This window comes from Urocampus carinirostris, chromosome 3, assembly GCF_059441175.1.
Source record: "Urocampus carinirostris isolate Australia breed hairy pipefish chromosome 3, RoL_Ucar_1.0, whole genome shotgun sequence".
Lineage (NCBI taxonomy): Eukaryota > Metazoa > Chordata > Actinopteri > Syngnathiformes > Syngnathidae > Urocampus > Urocampus carinirostris.
The window spans coordinates 21,232,825-21,248,798 of record NC_142351.1 but is presented as its reverse complement, the minus strand read 5'-3'; the positions used below and the strand labels follow the sequence as shown (position 1 = coordinate 21,248,798).

General features: G+C 40.7%; 1 protein-coding gene across 2 annotated transcripts; it reads left to right on the top strand.

Moving 5' to 3' along the window:
* Positions 1 to 12,445, top strand: dnase1l1 (deoxyribonuclease I-like 1). Of its 2 annotated transcripts, none has more exons than XM_088329885.1 (9): positions 1 to 127; positions 4,616 to 4,770; positions 4,903 to 4,991; positions 5,078 to 5,167; positions 5,239 to 5,351; positions 5,442 to 5,554; positions 7,115 to 7,272; positions 7,943 to 8,039; positions 11,772 to 12,445. In XM_088329885.1, the coding sequence occupies exons 2-9, from the start codon at positions 4,624 to 4,626 to the stop codon at positions 11,880 to 11,882; spliced, it is 918 nt and encodes a 305-aa protein (XP_088186011.1). In that variant the 5' UTR covers positions 1 to 127; positions 4,616 to 4,623; the 3' UTR covers positions 11,883 to 12,445. The 2 variants fall into 2 exon arrangements, with proteins under 2 accessions (XP_088186011.1, XP_088186012.1); XM_088329886.1 differs by lacking the exon at positions 11,772 to 12,445 and adding an exon at positions 11,363 to 11,734.
* Positions 12,446 to 15,974: the final 3,529 nt, after the last annotated feature.

The window sequence follows — 15,974 nt, the reverse complement described above, 5'->3', positions numbered from 1 at the left end:
ATAGGAGCCCGCAGCGGCTCTGCTGTGGCATGTGAATGCCTGCGCCCCACCCACAGGAAGCAGTCACACTCTGCAGGCTTCGTGCTTCACGAAGGAGGAAATTGTCAAGAAAACACAAGCGAACCCGGTAAACTGCTTTTCTTTTTCTAAATGATTCCGGCAACATCACACATATTGTTTCTGGAGAATATCTGAATCAGGTTTTGAGTTTTTGCAAGCATATGCATGCTAGAGATATTTGTGGAACAAATACATCAAAATACAGAGCTACTTAGTTTTAACAGGGGCTTAATATGTTAAAGTATTTTTAAAAAAATTACAAAACTAAGTGAACTGCTGCGTGAACTATGTAATGTACAGTACTGCACTCGGAGAGTGTGACCTTTACATATGTTTATTAAAACTTTACTTATCGCTCTTTAGTCTAGGTCACTTTTATTGTGTGTTCTAATAACGTTTACTTTTGCGGACATATTCAGAATATTGTACACTTATAACCGTGTAATTAAAGGGACGGTGGTTTAAAAAAGAACATACCTGTCAACCTGTACGGTTTTGCCGTACAAAGTACGTCTGTTATGCATTTTAAGACGTGTACGACATACGAGGAAATCTGTACGGAAAAACGCAAATTTGTCACTGATGGGTACCATCCGGGGCACAGTTGACAACAGTTCGGCGGCGCAGTGGTTAGCGCATGTGCGGCACAGTTCATGTCTTGGGAACCTCTTGCGTGGGTTCAAATCCAACTCCAGACTTCCTGTGCGGAGTTTGTATGTTCTCCCCGTGCTTGCGTGGGTATTCTCCGGGCACTCCGGTTTCCTACCACATTCCAAAATGCATTTCAGGTGAGTTGGCAGGTCCAAATTGTCCCTAGGTGTGAATGAGCGAGTGAGTTGTCTGTCCCTGTGTGCCCTGCGATTGGCTGGCAACCAGTTCAAGCTGTCCCCTGCCCACTGCCCGATGATTGCTGGAATGGGCTCCAGCACCCCCGCGACCCTACTGAGGATAAGCGGTGTAGCTAATGAAATGAGATGGGTACCATCCGGTATACACCGACTATCACAAAACGGCAAATCAATCAAGTTAAACGAGTTCGCCGTGGAAGCCTCTATCTCTGTATCGTTTTTTTTCGTTGCAAACGAAGCGAGCGGTTTAACGTAGTGAAAGGAAGTCTGTCTCTTTTTAGAGAACCGGAGTTTTCGGCTCAACTCATTAAAGAGAGCTGGCTCTCAAATGGCTCACTTGCTTTGATGCATTATATTACAAATTATTATGTTGTATAAAGAAGTTAAGAAAAAAAGGCAATGAAACATTAGAAAATGAAAAAAGACAGGTTTGTGGTTATCCCTTTAATCAGTATATTACCAACAATAATCTAATGCAGAAAATGAATTCATAATTTGAATAAGAAAATTTATTATTCTACTTAATTTTATTTGCATGTCTTTTTCCTTCTACGGTGAACGTCCAAGCTACTTAATTTTTGAACTTTTTTTAATAATAAACCCCATTCATGTCAAGCAACTCAGGATCTCACAACAAAATGTTAATTAACAATGTACACGATGTACAATATAACATGTTAAAATACATAAACACGTTTGAAAAAAAAACTATGATGTAAGATTATTTTGTATTTTGTAAGGGAAAATACGACATTTTGTAAGGGCACGGAGCCGCGGAGGTTGACAGGTATCAAAGAAGCAAAAATACATGAAATAGCTCTCAATCGTACATTTTTTAAATACTTATATGTTGAGAAGTTACTTTTTTTTTTTCATTGCATAATCTTTACCTAGAAGGAGCTGACATAATCGCTGGCCATCTTGCTGCTACGGGTACCCAAAAAAACCTAGCGAGAGGCTTGGCAAAAGTTGAGAAGAAAAATGATACGGTTTGATCACTTTCGGCGTCTGTAGTTAATATTCTTCTTTTTTGTTGTTGCTTTTTAGCACTCTGTTTTCAATTACACAATATGCACGATACACAATACAGGAATATCTAGTGGTCAAATAATACACACAGGACCTTTAAAGAAAGTGTACAGAAAATAAATGCACAAAGATCACAATTTTTAAATGCCCTTTGTCAGAGACCAGAACGGAAACAGGACCCAATTGCGTTACGTTCCTCACAAGTTTTATTAAAGGAAAGAGGAAGGGCTGCGCCCACGAGGCCCTATTCCACTTTTTCTTGCTGGAAAAGCATATTCAAAATCAAAACAAGAAAACAGAAGTAAACCACAGGCTGAAAACATACTAGCCGAAGAACAGGCAGGTTTCAGGGAGGGAAGGAGCACCACAGAACAGATTTCGAACACCAGAGAAACCTCTATCACGTTTTTGATGATTTTAAGGCGGAGTAAGGCAAGCCACCTAGTAGGCTATCATGCTGAAGTTCAACAATGGGCCAGAAACCAGTTCAGACCATTTAACAAATGTATGTAAATGCCAACAGTGCGGTACTTATTAATGTAGTCGATGTGAGATAGGGTTGCATTCTCTCTCCAACCTTTCTCAACATCACCCTGGAGAGGATCATGTCCAAAGCTCTGGATGAACATGAAGGTACATTCAGTATTGGGGGACACAACATCACTAACCTCCGTTTTGCTGATGATATTGCGGGATTGGGAGGAGACGAACAGGAACTTAGAGATCTGGTTAATCGCTTGGACAATGCATCAACCCAGTACGGGATGGAAATGAGCAAAGAAAGAACAAAAGTAATGACCAACAGTCCCCAAGGTTTCTCCACAAACATCACCACAGAGAGTTAGAACCTGTCAACAAATTTAAAAGTCTTGGAGCTGTCATATCAGAAGAGGGGTCAGAACCAGAAATCATGGCCAGGATAGCTGAAACCACAGCTACACTTGACAGACTTTAATCCATCTGGAGGGACAAGAACATAGCAGAAACTTCTAGGCCTCAGCTACTTAGCCCATGTGAATAACGAAACGGTGCGTAACACTATCAGAGGCCACATTGGACCCTCCTCAGAACTGTTGTCAACTGTGCGCAGATAGAAGCCTCAGTGGTTTCGTCACGTCACGAGATCATCAGGACTGACCAAGATAATTCTCCAGGGCAAAGTCCAAGAAGGCAAGAGGAGAGGAAGACCGAAAAAGAACTGGGCCGACATTATTAAGGAATGGACTGATGCCAACTTTGACATGACCCCAAAACAGGCCAGGAACCGTCAACAGTAGAGAAAGCTGTCCAGAGTTCCACCCTCATTGGTGCCCCGACAACCCATGCGATTAAAGGATCCGTGAACCCCACAAAAGGGAAATTAGAAAGACAAACACCTTACATTTCAGACCTGTAATTATATTGCTAGTGACTCCTAGAACATATAATACCCAAATAAACTAACCTTCAAGTTGTTTTGTCTTTCAATCATAGGATCTATTGGATTATGTAAGACTACCTTATGTCGTGACAGCTCTGTGGCATTCCTATAAAACAACTTCCATCTTCCTATGACTAAGAATACTAACAATAGCACTTCCGTGAGTGCTGCGCCCAAACGATAAGTATGATAATGAAGATTCCAGCCAGCTTTGCAGCTGCGGTTATCAACTTTCTGTCACTTTTAACAATGATACAATGAAGTATTCTGGTCAAGATCGGAAGCTCAAGTGCAATAAAAAACAACACAAGATAAAAGCTATCCAACTGAACACAGGCAAAGTTATGTACTAGCATGAGGGGGTGAGGGACAGACAGAGATGGTCGGATCCAACTAGATGTTTGATCTTACCCTACACACGGTCCAGTGTTTTTCCCCTGGTTGCTCATTCCACGTATTGAATGAATTTGGGAAGTACAGTCCTTAAGCATGCCTGATTAAAGTCGCCGGCGACGATAAAAGCTCCGTTGGGGTGTGCAAGCTGCTGTTTATTGATAGCAGCGGGCAGGAGATTTAGCGCTATGCTAACGTTAGCATCAGGTGGAACGTTAGCATCCGGTGGAACGTAAACAGCAACCACAATGACCACAGTTAGCTCTCTCTGTAGATAGAAGGGTCTACACAATACTGCCAGAAACTCTATATCGAGTGAGCAGTGAAGGGTGTACTCATTTTTGTGACATACTGTATGATATTTTATCTATTAGTGCTTATTATTTAAAGAAGCTGTATGCAATCGGGAACTTTTTGACCCTTGCCTGCCACCTCTGGCTTTTTCTCATTATTGCAGCCTTTGTCAAGCCCCTTCACAATTTGTGACACTTTTTTTTTCATCTTTCTTAAGATTTCGGTTAGAGTTTGGACATTATTTGAAGTAGGCCTGTTCTTAGTTTCACCATTTTCCTGCTATGCTGACAAATAGAAACAAAAAAACACACGGACAAGCATGATGTCCCTCTACAGCTCCCCCCCTTCATTTCTTCTACTTAATGTGTTCCGCACCAAACAGCTTTGGTTAAAAAAAAGATAAAAGCAGATAGGAAGAAAGAAAAAAATAGCATTTGGGCTCTTTGAGCTCAGTTGGTCATCGTTTACACATAATCTGTAAACATTTACTTTCTACTTTTTTGAGGACACCTCAAACTAACCACTAAGGGGTGCTAAATAACACGCACTGTCCCATAAAAATATCTTACAGCTTTTACAATGAGGCACGTCATCTTCCTCCTGCTTGCCCTTCTTGGCGTTTGGGGTGTCGAGGGTGCTTCTGATTTCAGAATCGGTGCCTTCAACCTTCACAACTTTGGGGAATCCAAAGCCAAGAAGCAAGATGTCATGCAGACTTATGCTAAGGTAAACCATGTGTAGTTGGAGGACAACCGTATTTTGAGCTTGTGGCCTACTACGGATAAACTTCACGCTCATGAGTAAATAGGTTCACAAAAAATGTATGGTTTGATTTCTAATAGTTTTCGTTTCTTGCAGATTATTACCCGCTACGATTTGTGTCTGCTTCAAGAAGTGAGAGACAACCGGCATAAAGCTTTGCCCGAGCTGCTTAATCTTATCAACAAGTGATTAAACACACACACATGGATAAATATGTCTGGACCATCATGTTCACCTTCGTCATTCCTGTTAATATTTGATCTATATGCAGGTATGACCCTCGTCATGATTATAAAGTTGTGGCAAGCGAGAGATTAGGCAGAACTGAAACGTACCAGGAGCAGTATGTCTTTGTGTACAGGTAACCAAAAAAAGCCCTTAAACATTATTTAAGGAGTACAGTCTAATGTACAAAACGTGACAATTGCGTAGGTCTGATAAGGTGTCAGTCACTGGCCAGTATCAGTACCCCGACAACAGACCAGGAGATGTTGACGCCTTCTCAAGAGAGCCATTTGTAGTCCGCTTCAAAGCTCCAAAGACAGGTTGGTTTTTTGACACTTTATCTTCAAAATTCACCCTAAAACTTTGAACTTGTCGGACAGAAGTCTTACCACACTTACTTGCATCCGTAGCCATCAAAGAGTTTGTCCTTATACCCCAACACACCAGTCCTGCTAATGTCTCCAAGGAGCTTGATGCTCTCTATGATGTTTTGCGTCACGTAAGAAAGATGTGGAAAACCGAGGTAAGATTTCCCTTTTTTTCCCCAAGTTTTTCCTTTGTTCTTTGCTACCACTGTCTTCAGGGTGGAAGTTGTGGCAGGTCTCAGTTTGGAAAATATAGCGGTTTCGTTTTTGAACAGCAGGCCCTGCCAATCATATACAGTAATCCTTAGCAATAATGTGGTTTACCTTTCACGGTCTCGCTGCTTCACGGATTTTCATCTCGCATTATTTCCTGCATTCTTAATTTAAAAAAAAAATCAATGGTAAAATAACCAGTACTTTAATTTGTTAGAGGAATGCTTGTGCCTGTAAAAATGGTTTGCTTTTTGGTTTCAGTGTATAATAAAGTATTTAATTGTATAATAGTTGTAAAAAAATGAAAAAGGTTTCTATCTCACAGATTTTCACAGGTTCGTTTTGGGGCGTAACCATCTCGTTAAACAAGGGATCCCTTTACTCTATTATGTCAAACACACATTGTGTATCTGGAGATGAACGATGAGTCTTGAAGTCGATAAAAATGAAAACCAAATTAACCTAATCAGTCAAACTGTCATGGTTGCCATGGCGCCCAATTGGGCACGCCCATGTGCGTCACGATTGCCATGGTGCCGAATTGGCCCCGCCCGTGTGTGGCACGGTTGCCATGGTGCCCAATTGGCCCCGCCCGTGTGGTGCCAGCTGCGGCTCGTTGAGAGATTGACTTTCTGTTATTATAAGGCTCAGCGCTCTCTTGCTTCAGTGGAAGCCCGTCAAACGAACTTCTGCCCCACAAGACGTGGGTTCTGACTCTGTCCTGTTTTCCTGTGATATCTCCAGTCCGGTATTGTTCCCGTTTATTGTTGTCCTGTTTAATTTTGGGTTCCAGTTTAGTTTCCGTCTGTTTTTGTCCTGTTTATTATTTTCTCCAGTTTTCGTTCCCGTCTAGTTTCTCCCGTTAATTTTTGATATCCTGATCCATAATCCATCCTGTCTGTCAATTCCTGTCCAGTATCGACCCCTATCTGTCCGATATCAACTCGGGCAATTGGAATCGGTCTCGTCGGTCTCTGGCTTCCGGTCCATGCCAGACCGGCTACCTAACGTGCCGGTCTGGCGATTTTGTCAACATAAAATATAGGTCATTCATAAGCTATAGAATATAAGTGTATTTGAAGCCTAGATTTAAACAGTTTCACTGAGGTTGCAGATCGAATCTCTGGGGGAAGAGCATTCCACAGCACTAGGGCCCGAATGGAGAATGCTCTCGAACCTGTAGATCACTTCTTGGCACTTGGGATCACTAGTAGACCAGCTTTTTTAGAGCGAAGGCTCTGGACCGGAACAAAGGGGGGAATTAAATCTGAAAGATATGAGAGAGCAAGTCCATGCATTATTTTTTTTAATACCAACTGAACCTTCAAATCTCATCTTAACCCATGTGATTCAATTGAGATCAAACTTGTATTTGACCTTTTTGTATTCATGGAAACAGACTCACTCTCAATTGTAATTGGAAGTGATTGACAATTGAAATTATTTACAATTTGAGATATCCTTGTGTCTTCTGATCATTTTTTTTGTGTGTGTGACTACGACAGAATGTTATGCTTCTCGGGGACTTCAATGCGGACTGTAGCTACCTTTCCAAGAGGAGCCGCCGGAATTTGCAATTGTTTACAGACAATAATCTGTTCTGGTTGATGCCAGAGAAGACAGACACCACCGTCCGAGAGAGCACCTCCTGCGCCTATGACCGGTAAATCTAACCCTAACCCTAACCTAACTAACTGTCATGATTACCGATGTGAATGACCTGTGCCCGCTCCTTTGGCGCCAACTGCCTCGGACTCTTATTGGCTCCCTGTCCCTATTTATACCTCCTATCTGTCCCCTTTTGTCAGTCCATCTGCGAACCTCAGTTAACACTAGGCAAGACTTTTTCGACCATGACTCCCACCTGTTTTTGCTCCTGTCAGTCCCCTGGCTTCGACCCGTTTTTGATCCTGACCATGTCTACTCTCCCATCCCGGCTTTCGACCTCTTTTTGTCCCGGACCACGTCTACTCTCCTTTCCTGGCTTACGACCTCGTTTTTGCTCTCCTGGGCTACTGACCCGTTTTTCCGTTCTCGACACCGCCATCGCTCGCCACGGAAGATCCACTCCCGCGTTCAGAGCGACCTGCTTTCGCGTCCAGGAATCACCGGATCGTGGGCGCAACGCTTTTTCTTTTTTCCAACAAAACTTGTGAGAAGAACAACGCAAGTGGGTCCTGTCTCCGTTCTGGTCCTGACACTAACACTATTTATAAAACGTCTGCTTTTATTAAAGAAAAAAAATGAGGCCAGGAGGGGAGTGGGGATCTGGGGACTTTTTGTTTGATGTTTATCACCAGGTAAACTCGTAAATTTCTTTTGTGTTTCATCAGGATTGTTGTGAATGGTGCGACCTTCGCCAAAGCGGTTGTGCCCTTTTCAGCTCAGCCGTTTAACTTCCAAGTGGAATACGGTCTCTCGGAGGATGAGGTAACTGCTCGCGTTTAAAATCAATCTTTGACTATACTGAAATCCATTATTATCTAAGACAAGAAGGGGTGGAACATTTTTATGTTTCTTGTTCAAACAAGGACATTTTTTATTAGCTCAAGAGGGCTCAAACTCGGGTTGGTTTCTAAGCACTACCTTGTAAATATGTGTGCCTATTTATCCCGACATTATTGTATCTTACCTTTCATTTTTAAGTCTTTATAACGTGTCGACTTTAGAGCCCCATGTCTAATCTCATTGCAAACAATGTTCACTACGTTGTTATAAATGACAGTCAACAAATTCAGATATCTGTCAACTTGTTTGTTTTCTCCGTATCTTAAATTTAATTTTTTTAATTTTTAAAAATTGGGTTCACCGTATATACATTTTTTTTAATCACGTTTTTCTTTTAGATTGATCTCGTCTTACCCATTTCGGCTCTAACCCAGATCGTCTCGGTCACCGGTAGCAGACGAGAACATAAGCGTAGATTGCTAATATTCTTGCGGTATTCTCCATAGTCTGTCTTGTTGTGAGTAAATAGGTGTCCTGTTCTATCCATCCATCCATCCATCCATCTATTATCTGCATCGCTTATCCTCAGTAGGGTCGCGGGGGTGCTGGAGCCCATCCCAGCCATCTTCAGGCAGTGGGCAGGGGACACACTGAACTGGTTGCCAGCCAGTCGCAGCGCACACAGGAACAGACAAGTCGCTCGCTCATTCTCACCTTGGGACAATTTGGACCGGCCAATTAACCTGACATGCATGTTTTTGGAAGCACGGGGGAGATCATGCAAACTCCACTGCGCCGCCATGCTGCCCCCGTCCTGTTGTATATGTACGGTTTATTATCGCTCAATAATGGGAATCGGGATCTTTGTTAAAGGGAAGCAGTTGACAGAGGTTGACAGGTACGCATTTAATTCAATTCTAGAAACATTGTCGTCCAAACAGAATACTTCCCCATCTTTATTCTCATTAGATTGAAATAGTTTCTCCCTATGGAAAGAAAGCAGCATCCTTGCTTGGGGATCCTCCAACTTAATTTCTGTTGAGGTTAACAGCAGGGATGCGGCTAATTTACAGTATGTCACCAACAAATTTTTGGTCAAAGAGTATTTTCGGTTAGAAAAAAATAACAAGGTTTTTGTGTTTCTCTGTTCCCCCATATTTAGTAGCCGCTAGCCGGACTTTGGCTAATGTTTACATTGATTGCTAACGTGTGTTTTCATCAATGGCGGCGTGATCAATAACAAGGAAATGAGGCTAGAAGCTTCACGCTAAGGCTTTATTCCTGAAGAACTTGCAGTACTTATCCTGAAACTTCTCTTTTCTTTTCCTTTTTTTTATAAGGCCGTATAAAAAAATTAATATCCTGAGGCTCCGAAAATGTTGGTGAGAGTTAGAATTGTCTTGTCCATGATTAGAGGCGGGAGGATCGATTCATATATCGATATTTCTAACAAGTACTTAGATCGGATCGATAATATTTTCTTCTGTCAATTTCTTCAAAGTGCACCTTCTCTATGTTGATAGCGAAGCCCTACTCTCCCTCACCCAGCGCTCCTCGACAACTCTCTTAAGTTTATGCCTAAATTGTAACTGACAGGCACCCGTTAAGCACCTCTCCTTGGCTGGCCTGAACCTGAATCTTGCCTGCCAGGCAGAAGAAAGGGCCAGAACAATCCCGGCTATCCCTACCAGAGGCTAAAAATGGCTGAGGCAAACAGGAAGTGCAGCGCAATTAGGATAATTTTTTCAAATACAGTAACGTAAAATGCATCGTGTTATTCATGTGGCAAAGTTGTCCGCTAGCGTTGCAACATCATAAACTTACATGAACACATGAAAAAGCTCACTTTGCTGAGAGCAACAATAATAATAATAATAATAATAATTTCCTTGTATTGTCATTCTGTGTAACAATGTACACAGAACGAAATGTCGATTGCACCTGACCCGATGCAGCCGCAGCCAAGAGAGGGCGCCGCCGACCACTTTTTAAGTCTTAGGAATGACTCGGCCGGGGCGCGAACCCGAACCTCCTAGTCTCAAAGCGGGCGCCTTACCATCTAGGCTACTGACAAGCTGCAACGAAAAATTTAAAAATTTTATTGTTGCTAGATAAAAACATGTCAATCTTAGCCAATGAGAAAGAATTGACACTATTTTGCAAAACTGACTTTATATTCAAAATATTGCGCAATGGATAATATTTTGGTTCTCTAGTTGACATTGTTTTACAGTATTTGTATTTTCGTTTCGCTGTTGTTTTTTGGTTTGACTCTCTTGGCTTTTGCCCTGAAACAGTTGTAACTTAATATTGTTACATTTTTTTAATACTGTTTAGGTTTGAGTTATTGAGTTATTATTAATGTAGTTATTTTATAAAAAGTGGAACGTTTTAGTGCCTAAAGTCTTGTGTTGATCGCAATGATAAACTACCTCACGGAGATGAGGGTTCAATTATTCAATGGTCATGATGTTTCCAAGCAAAAAGTATCGTTAACGGTATCGATCAATATTACCATGTATTTACTTGGATGGGATCAATTCCAAAATTCCCTCTATCACCCACCAGTATTGACTATCAAGTAGTGTACATTGTTAACAACAAGATTAGATGCGGCACTCCAGGATAAACATATAAAACAGACATTAAAATATAAAATGAGATTATAACATTTTTTCAGGATGGATAGGTGATATTTACAAGGTAATGCTTGGAGATTAATCTAGGTTGTAAGCGCATCAGAAATGCTACAATGATATAAGCAGCATTATACAGTTTTTACAAACTCATACCTTCTCCCCAGGTTTGTATTTGACATACTTTTGGTGGCAGACAATATTAGATCTGTCTTGTCCACAAAGCATGAATCCTCAAATGGTTAATCTGTATATATATATATATATATATATATATATATATATATATATATATATATATATATATATATATATATATACACAGACGCTGCCCTACTCACGAACAAGATAGGTTCCTGGCGATCGTTCGTAAGTTGAATTTGTTCGTAAGTTCCTTCAGCTCTGTATTTTGTATGTTTAAGATTTATATAAGTATGGTTAAGGCTTGTCTAAGTAACCTCTATTGTTTTGTACTAAAAAAAGAAAATTTCATAAAATAATGTGCTCTATAAAGATAAAGTTAAGTTGAACTTGCCCTTCAAGAGGTCCTCCACCATTGTAAAAAGTGGCCAAAAAAAAGCCTTCCGACCATTTTCTCAACCGCATCAAGCTTTCTTATTCCACTTTGATTTCAAAAGTAACGGCTCGCCTCTTCTTTACACTTTACAGCAACCTTATTGAATGGATGCACGAGATATTAAACAAAAAATGTCAAAGTTGTAAGTGTGTTCCGGATACAGTATAGAATGTTTACACACGAACTATGAAGAGGAAGCTGGATTTTTTTCTTCGGGGTGGATGCTGGGTGACCTCTCACAGCGCCACATGGTGGAAAGAAGCACTACATTACTGTCCTCTACTAGGAAAAAAGATGCACACAATACAAAATCCAACCTGAAGCAATGTCCGGATATTTTTCGACATCCCGAAAAAAAATGTTAGAATCTACAGTTTTTCGTAAGTGGAATGGTCGTTGGGGAGCGTCTGTATATGCAAGATATTTTTCACAGTTTTAGAGCATTTTTTTCATTACAAATTACATTGAGGAGGCATGGTTACTTTTTGTCCCCTTGTGCAGGCACTCAAGGTCAGTGACCATTATCCTGTTGAGGTCCTCTTAAAGAACACCGCATCCCAAGTTGCCTTCAGCCTTGTCCTCGTCTTACTTCTTATATTCATCCTCAGATAAATTGGACCCGTTCAATAGGAGTCCTAAGAAGGGGTCTGCGATAATGAAATGAACCCTTTTGATACATCAGGTCTAACTCTCTATACTCAAAGAAAATCAAGCAAGTCAGTGAATGCTGTAAGTGTGGTCGTTTAAATTTTGTCCAACTTTTCCAGGGTCCTGTTGAACAGGATTGGAAATTTCTGTTTTTTCTAGTGTGCCAAAGGCTTTTTGTATAGCTCAGAGAAAGTGTAATTGTCTTACAGTATTCACACAATATTAAGACATTTCGTTTTTAAGGGTAAAAATATTTTACAATTTACAATTATATTTTTATTGCATATGAATTGTTACATATAAGCATTATGTATATTTTTCTGCCCTTTTATTTGTTTTATGTGTGTGATATTATAAATCAAAACAAAATGTAATCACATATTTATCAGTATTTTATTCCAAACCAAAATATGTACATAATCTTTCATATTGAAAGTCATTGAGGTTTTTGTGCTTGATGCATTTTTAAAAAAAATGTTCTGTATAAAATATCAACACAAATGAATAAAAATACAAAGGAAGACTAATCGAAGGATTCATTATTTGTACAATAGTTGAATCATATCCAGAGGGAATGTAACAAAAGTGCAAGAATAGGATACAACTGCATTATACATATAATAATAAAATGAAAAGTGTAATTTTTCAGGGCAAATAAGCCCATGACAGCAACCACAACTTTGTTCGTTGTTCGCTGTTCGTTCCCTATTCGATTACACTCAGGACCACATTTTCTCCTTTTATATTTCCTTTCACTCTCTTGGTTGTGCAATTTCAGACAGAATGAATTTATTTCCTGGATTAACGCTTCAAGTAGAACAAACTGAACATTCACATTCCCTCTCTCTTTTAACATCCACCCCAGCCAAAGAACTCAGGCCTTTGGGATGGGTGAAATGATTGCGTCTCCTAATGGACAGTTCCCGGACGTACACATGTCTCATCACAAAGACCACAACTCTTCAGCGGATTACAATAAAGCCTGATCACATGAAGTTTGTAATCGTGATTAGCACATTCATAGATATGTATTATTCATGATGCTCCATGATTATAAAATTTGTTCCGGCCATTAATACTTACAAGCTTACTCCGTTTTAAAAAGCCGTCCTCATTGGCTTCAAAACAAACTTAAGGTAAGTTTCTTACTTCCCTTAATAATCTAGAAAACAGGTCTCAATCAAGCACACCGGGATAGGTTTGGTCATCCCCAAAATCACGCCACTGCGGTGTGACTTTATCCTGATGTCACTGGCCCTTTCAAATGAGTCAGCATTCAGGTTTTGGCCTTTTTTGCCGGCCCGTTGGACATCGCGCTTGACCACTGAGCCCATCGCCGTAAAACGCACTTTACCGCCTCGTGGTCCCCCTCACTAAGTCCAATAGACCTCATCGCTCCCTATGCTGTGACCACGGCAAAGACAGGAATTTCAGCATCACCAGAAAATCAAAAGGTGATGGTTTCAATTTCAAACTCATGCTGTTTTGGTTTGAATTGCCTGTACGAAGGAATATCCTATATTATCCATCCATTATCTTCACCGCTTATCCACTGTAGGGTCGCGGGGGTGCTGTAGCGCATCCCAGCTATCTTCAGGCAATGGGCAGGGGACACCCTGAACTGGTTGCCAGCCAGTTTAGGCTGTTCACAGTCAACAGAGGACCCTCCTGTCGCTACACAGCACTCACTGATGATGGGAGATTGATCCTGGAGGAGCGGAAGTCACTCATTTGCCTTTCATCTCAGAGGTGGGTGGCTGACGTGCTGTCAGTCATTCAGATGGAAAGACTGAGATTTGTAAGGACTGGCTCAGCCAGGCAATTTCAGACAACCTGGGAGCCAATTTCTCACCTGGACAAAGCTAAGGAGGACCAAACAAATGAATGTATTCCTCATCTTCCACTCATAGAGGATCTATTGTAGCCTGTATGGCATTTCATGTGAGTACTATAGTACTATATAAATGCAGATCATTTCATTTCATTTCATTTCATATGGAGCAGCATTTTAAAATTTTTTATTCTTAACATGTCTGAGCATGTCTGTTCTAAAATGCAAAATATAAATAAAATGTTTATATTCCCCCAATTTTTTTTTTTTTTTTAGTTATTTTTGTTTCTTTTTAATGCTGTATTTTCGAGACTATGAGACACACATTAAACCCCCAAATTTGCCAGGAATTCATAAATGCGCCTTATAAACCAATAGGCCTTAAATTTTCAAAAATAGGCTATATAAAATTGGAAATCCATAATTACTTTAAAATGCTACTATGAACGGGGACCATTTATAATTCTAGAAATTCATTTCATGATAATGTTGTATGAAATGTTGTTTTTGTTGGCTTATGACTTTTATGCGACTCCCAACTCTTACGTTCGTTTTAATTCAATGCACCTAACAGTTCAGTTCATTGTATTTTTGGAAATACTGTATTCCACAAAAAAAATTCCCCTGAAGGTCCAGAAAACCTAAAAATATTTAAAAAAATAAATATATATATTTTTTATTTGAGGATCTTAAAATGTGAATAGGCCACAGCATTCTTCTTAGTCGCAATCTAAATATTGTACTGACTTAAAATCAAGGGTGTAGGTAGGGTCTTGGCATTAGTAGGGACATTTTTTTGAATTGAGGACACAATATTAGTGGTGAGAAAAGAATGATTGTTCGTATTGGGTGGGCATTGTTGTCGTCTAGTAAGCCTCCTTCCCCCGGATGGCCCCAACTGGCTTTGGAACTTGGCAAAGGTGTGTCCAATCTCCGAATGTCTGTCCCTTTATCATCCTAGCCCTCAACATATGAGTATTTGGTCAGGTCATTTTCATATCCACCACCACGACCCCAGTTGTTTGTTCGTGTTTTGTTTCTGTTTTGTTAAATAGGCTCCGTCAACCACTAAAACACCATGCCAGTTAGAAATCAGATTTCCGAGAAAGTTACAATGACCCGTTACTGTTGAGCTATTTTTAGAAATAGTCCGGGGTTTACTCAGGGGTCAAGTCAAGTCAAGTTATTTTTATTTGTATAGCCCTTTATCACAAAGAGTCTCAAAGGGCTTCACAGGTTATTACACATAAGCAGTTAAGGTTATTCATTTGCTATAGAGTAGAAGTGAGTTTTAAGCTTAGATTTAAACATTTCCACTGAGGTTGCAGATCGGATCTCAGGGGGAAGAGCATTCCACAACACCGGTGCCCGGATGGAGAACGCTCTCGAACCAGCGGAACACTTCTTGGCTCTTGGGATCACCAGAAGACCGGTGCTCTCAGAACGAAGGCTTCGGGCCGGAACATAGGGGGAAATCAGATCTGAAAGATATGAGGGGGAAAGTCTATGTATGATTTTGTATAATAATAAGAGAACCTTGAAATCACATCATAGGCTAACAGGGAGCCAATGCAGGTTAGCCAAAATTGGGGTGATATGGCTAGCAACCAGTTCAGGGTGTCCCCTGCCCACTGCCCGGAGATGGCTGGGATGGGCTCCAGCCCCCCGCGACCCTAATGAGGATAAGCGGTATGGCTAATGAGATGAGATGAGATGATCGGAATTTTTTGTCCTAGTTAAAAGCCTCGCTGCGGCATTTTGTACGAGCTGAAGAATCTTGAGTCTGGTCATCGGAAGACCGGAGAGTAGTGCATTACAGTAATCGGGACGGGAGGTAACAAACGCGTGAATTATAATCTCCGCATCCGACTGAGACAGTATAGTAAGAATTTTAGCAATGTTATGAAGATGGAAGAAAGCGGTTCTAGTAATTTTCTTCACATGTGTTTGAAAGGACAGATCGGGGTCAAATGTGACACCTACATTTTTAAGTGAGTCACTCTGTGTGATGTGACATTTGTCAATGTTCACAGGGTCTATCTTTGTTACAATCATGAAATAAAGGTCCGTGTGTATTATTTCGTAGCCTGATTGGTTCCCCTTCTATTTAAACTCAACGCTTTCATTCACTCCTTGTCAGTCCGTCAGCGAACCTCCGCACATGCAAGGCAAGCACTATTTGACTCTGGCTCCCGTTCTGTTCCCGATCCGTACTCTATCCTACT

Excerpts from the sequence above, each read along its gene's own strand:
- dnase1l1 (XM_088329885.1), top strand. The coding sequence starts at position 4,624 with ATGAGGCACGTCATCTTCCTCCTGCTTGCCCTTCTTGGCGTTTGGGGT. Across the intron at positions 5,168-5,238 it reads CAGTATGTCTTTGTGTACAG|GTCTGATAAGGTGTCAGTCA; the intron begins GTAACCAAAAAA and ends ACAATTGCGTAG. Across the intron at positions 5,352-5,441 it reads CTTCAAAGCTCCAAAGACAG|CCATCAAAGAGTTTGTCCTT; the intron begins GTTGGTTTTTTG and ends TTGCATCCGTAG.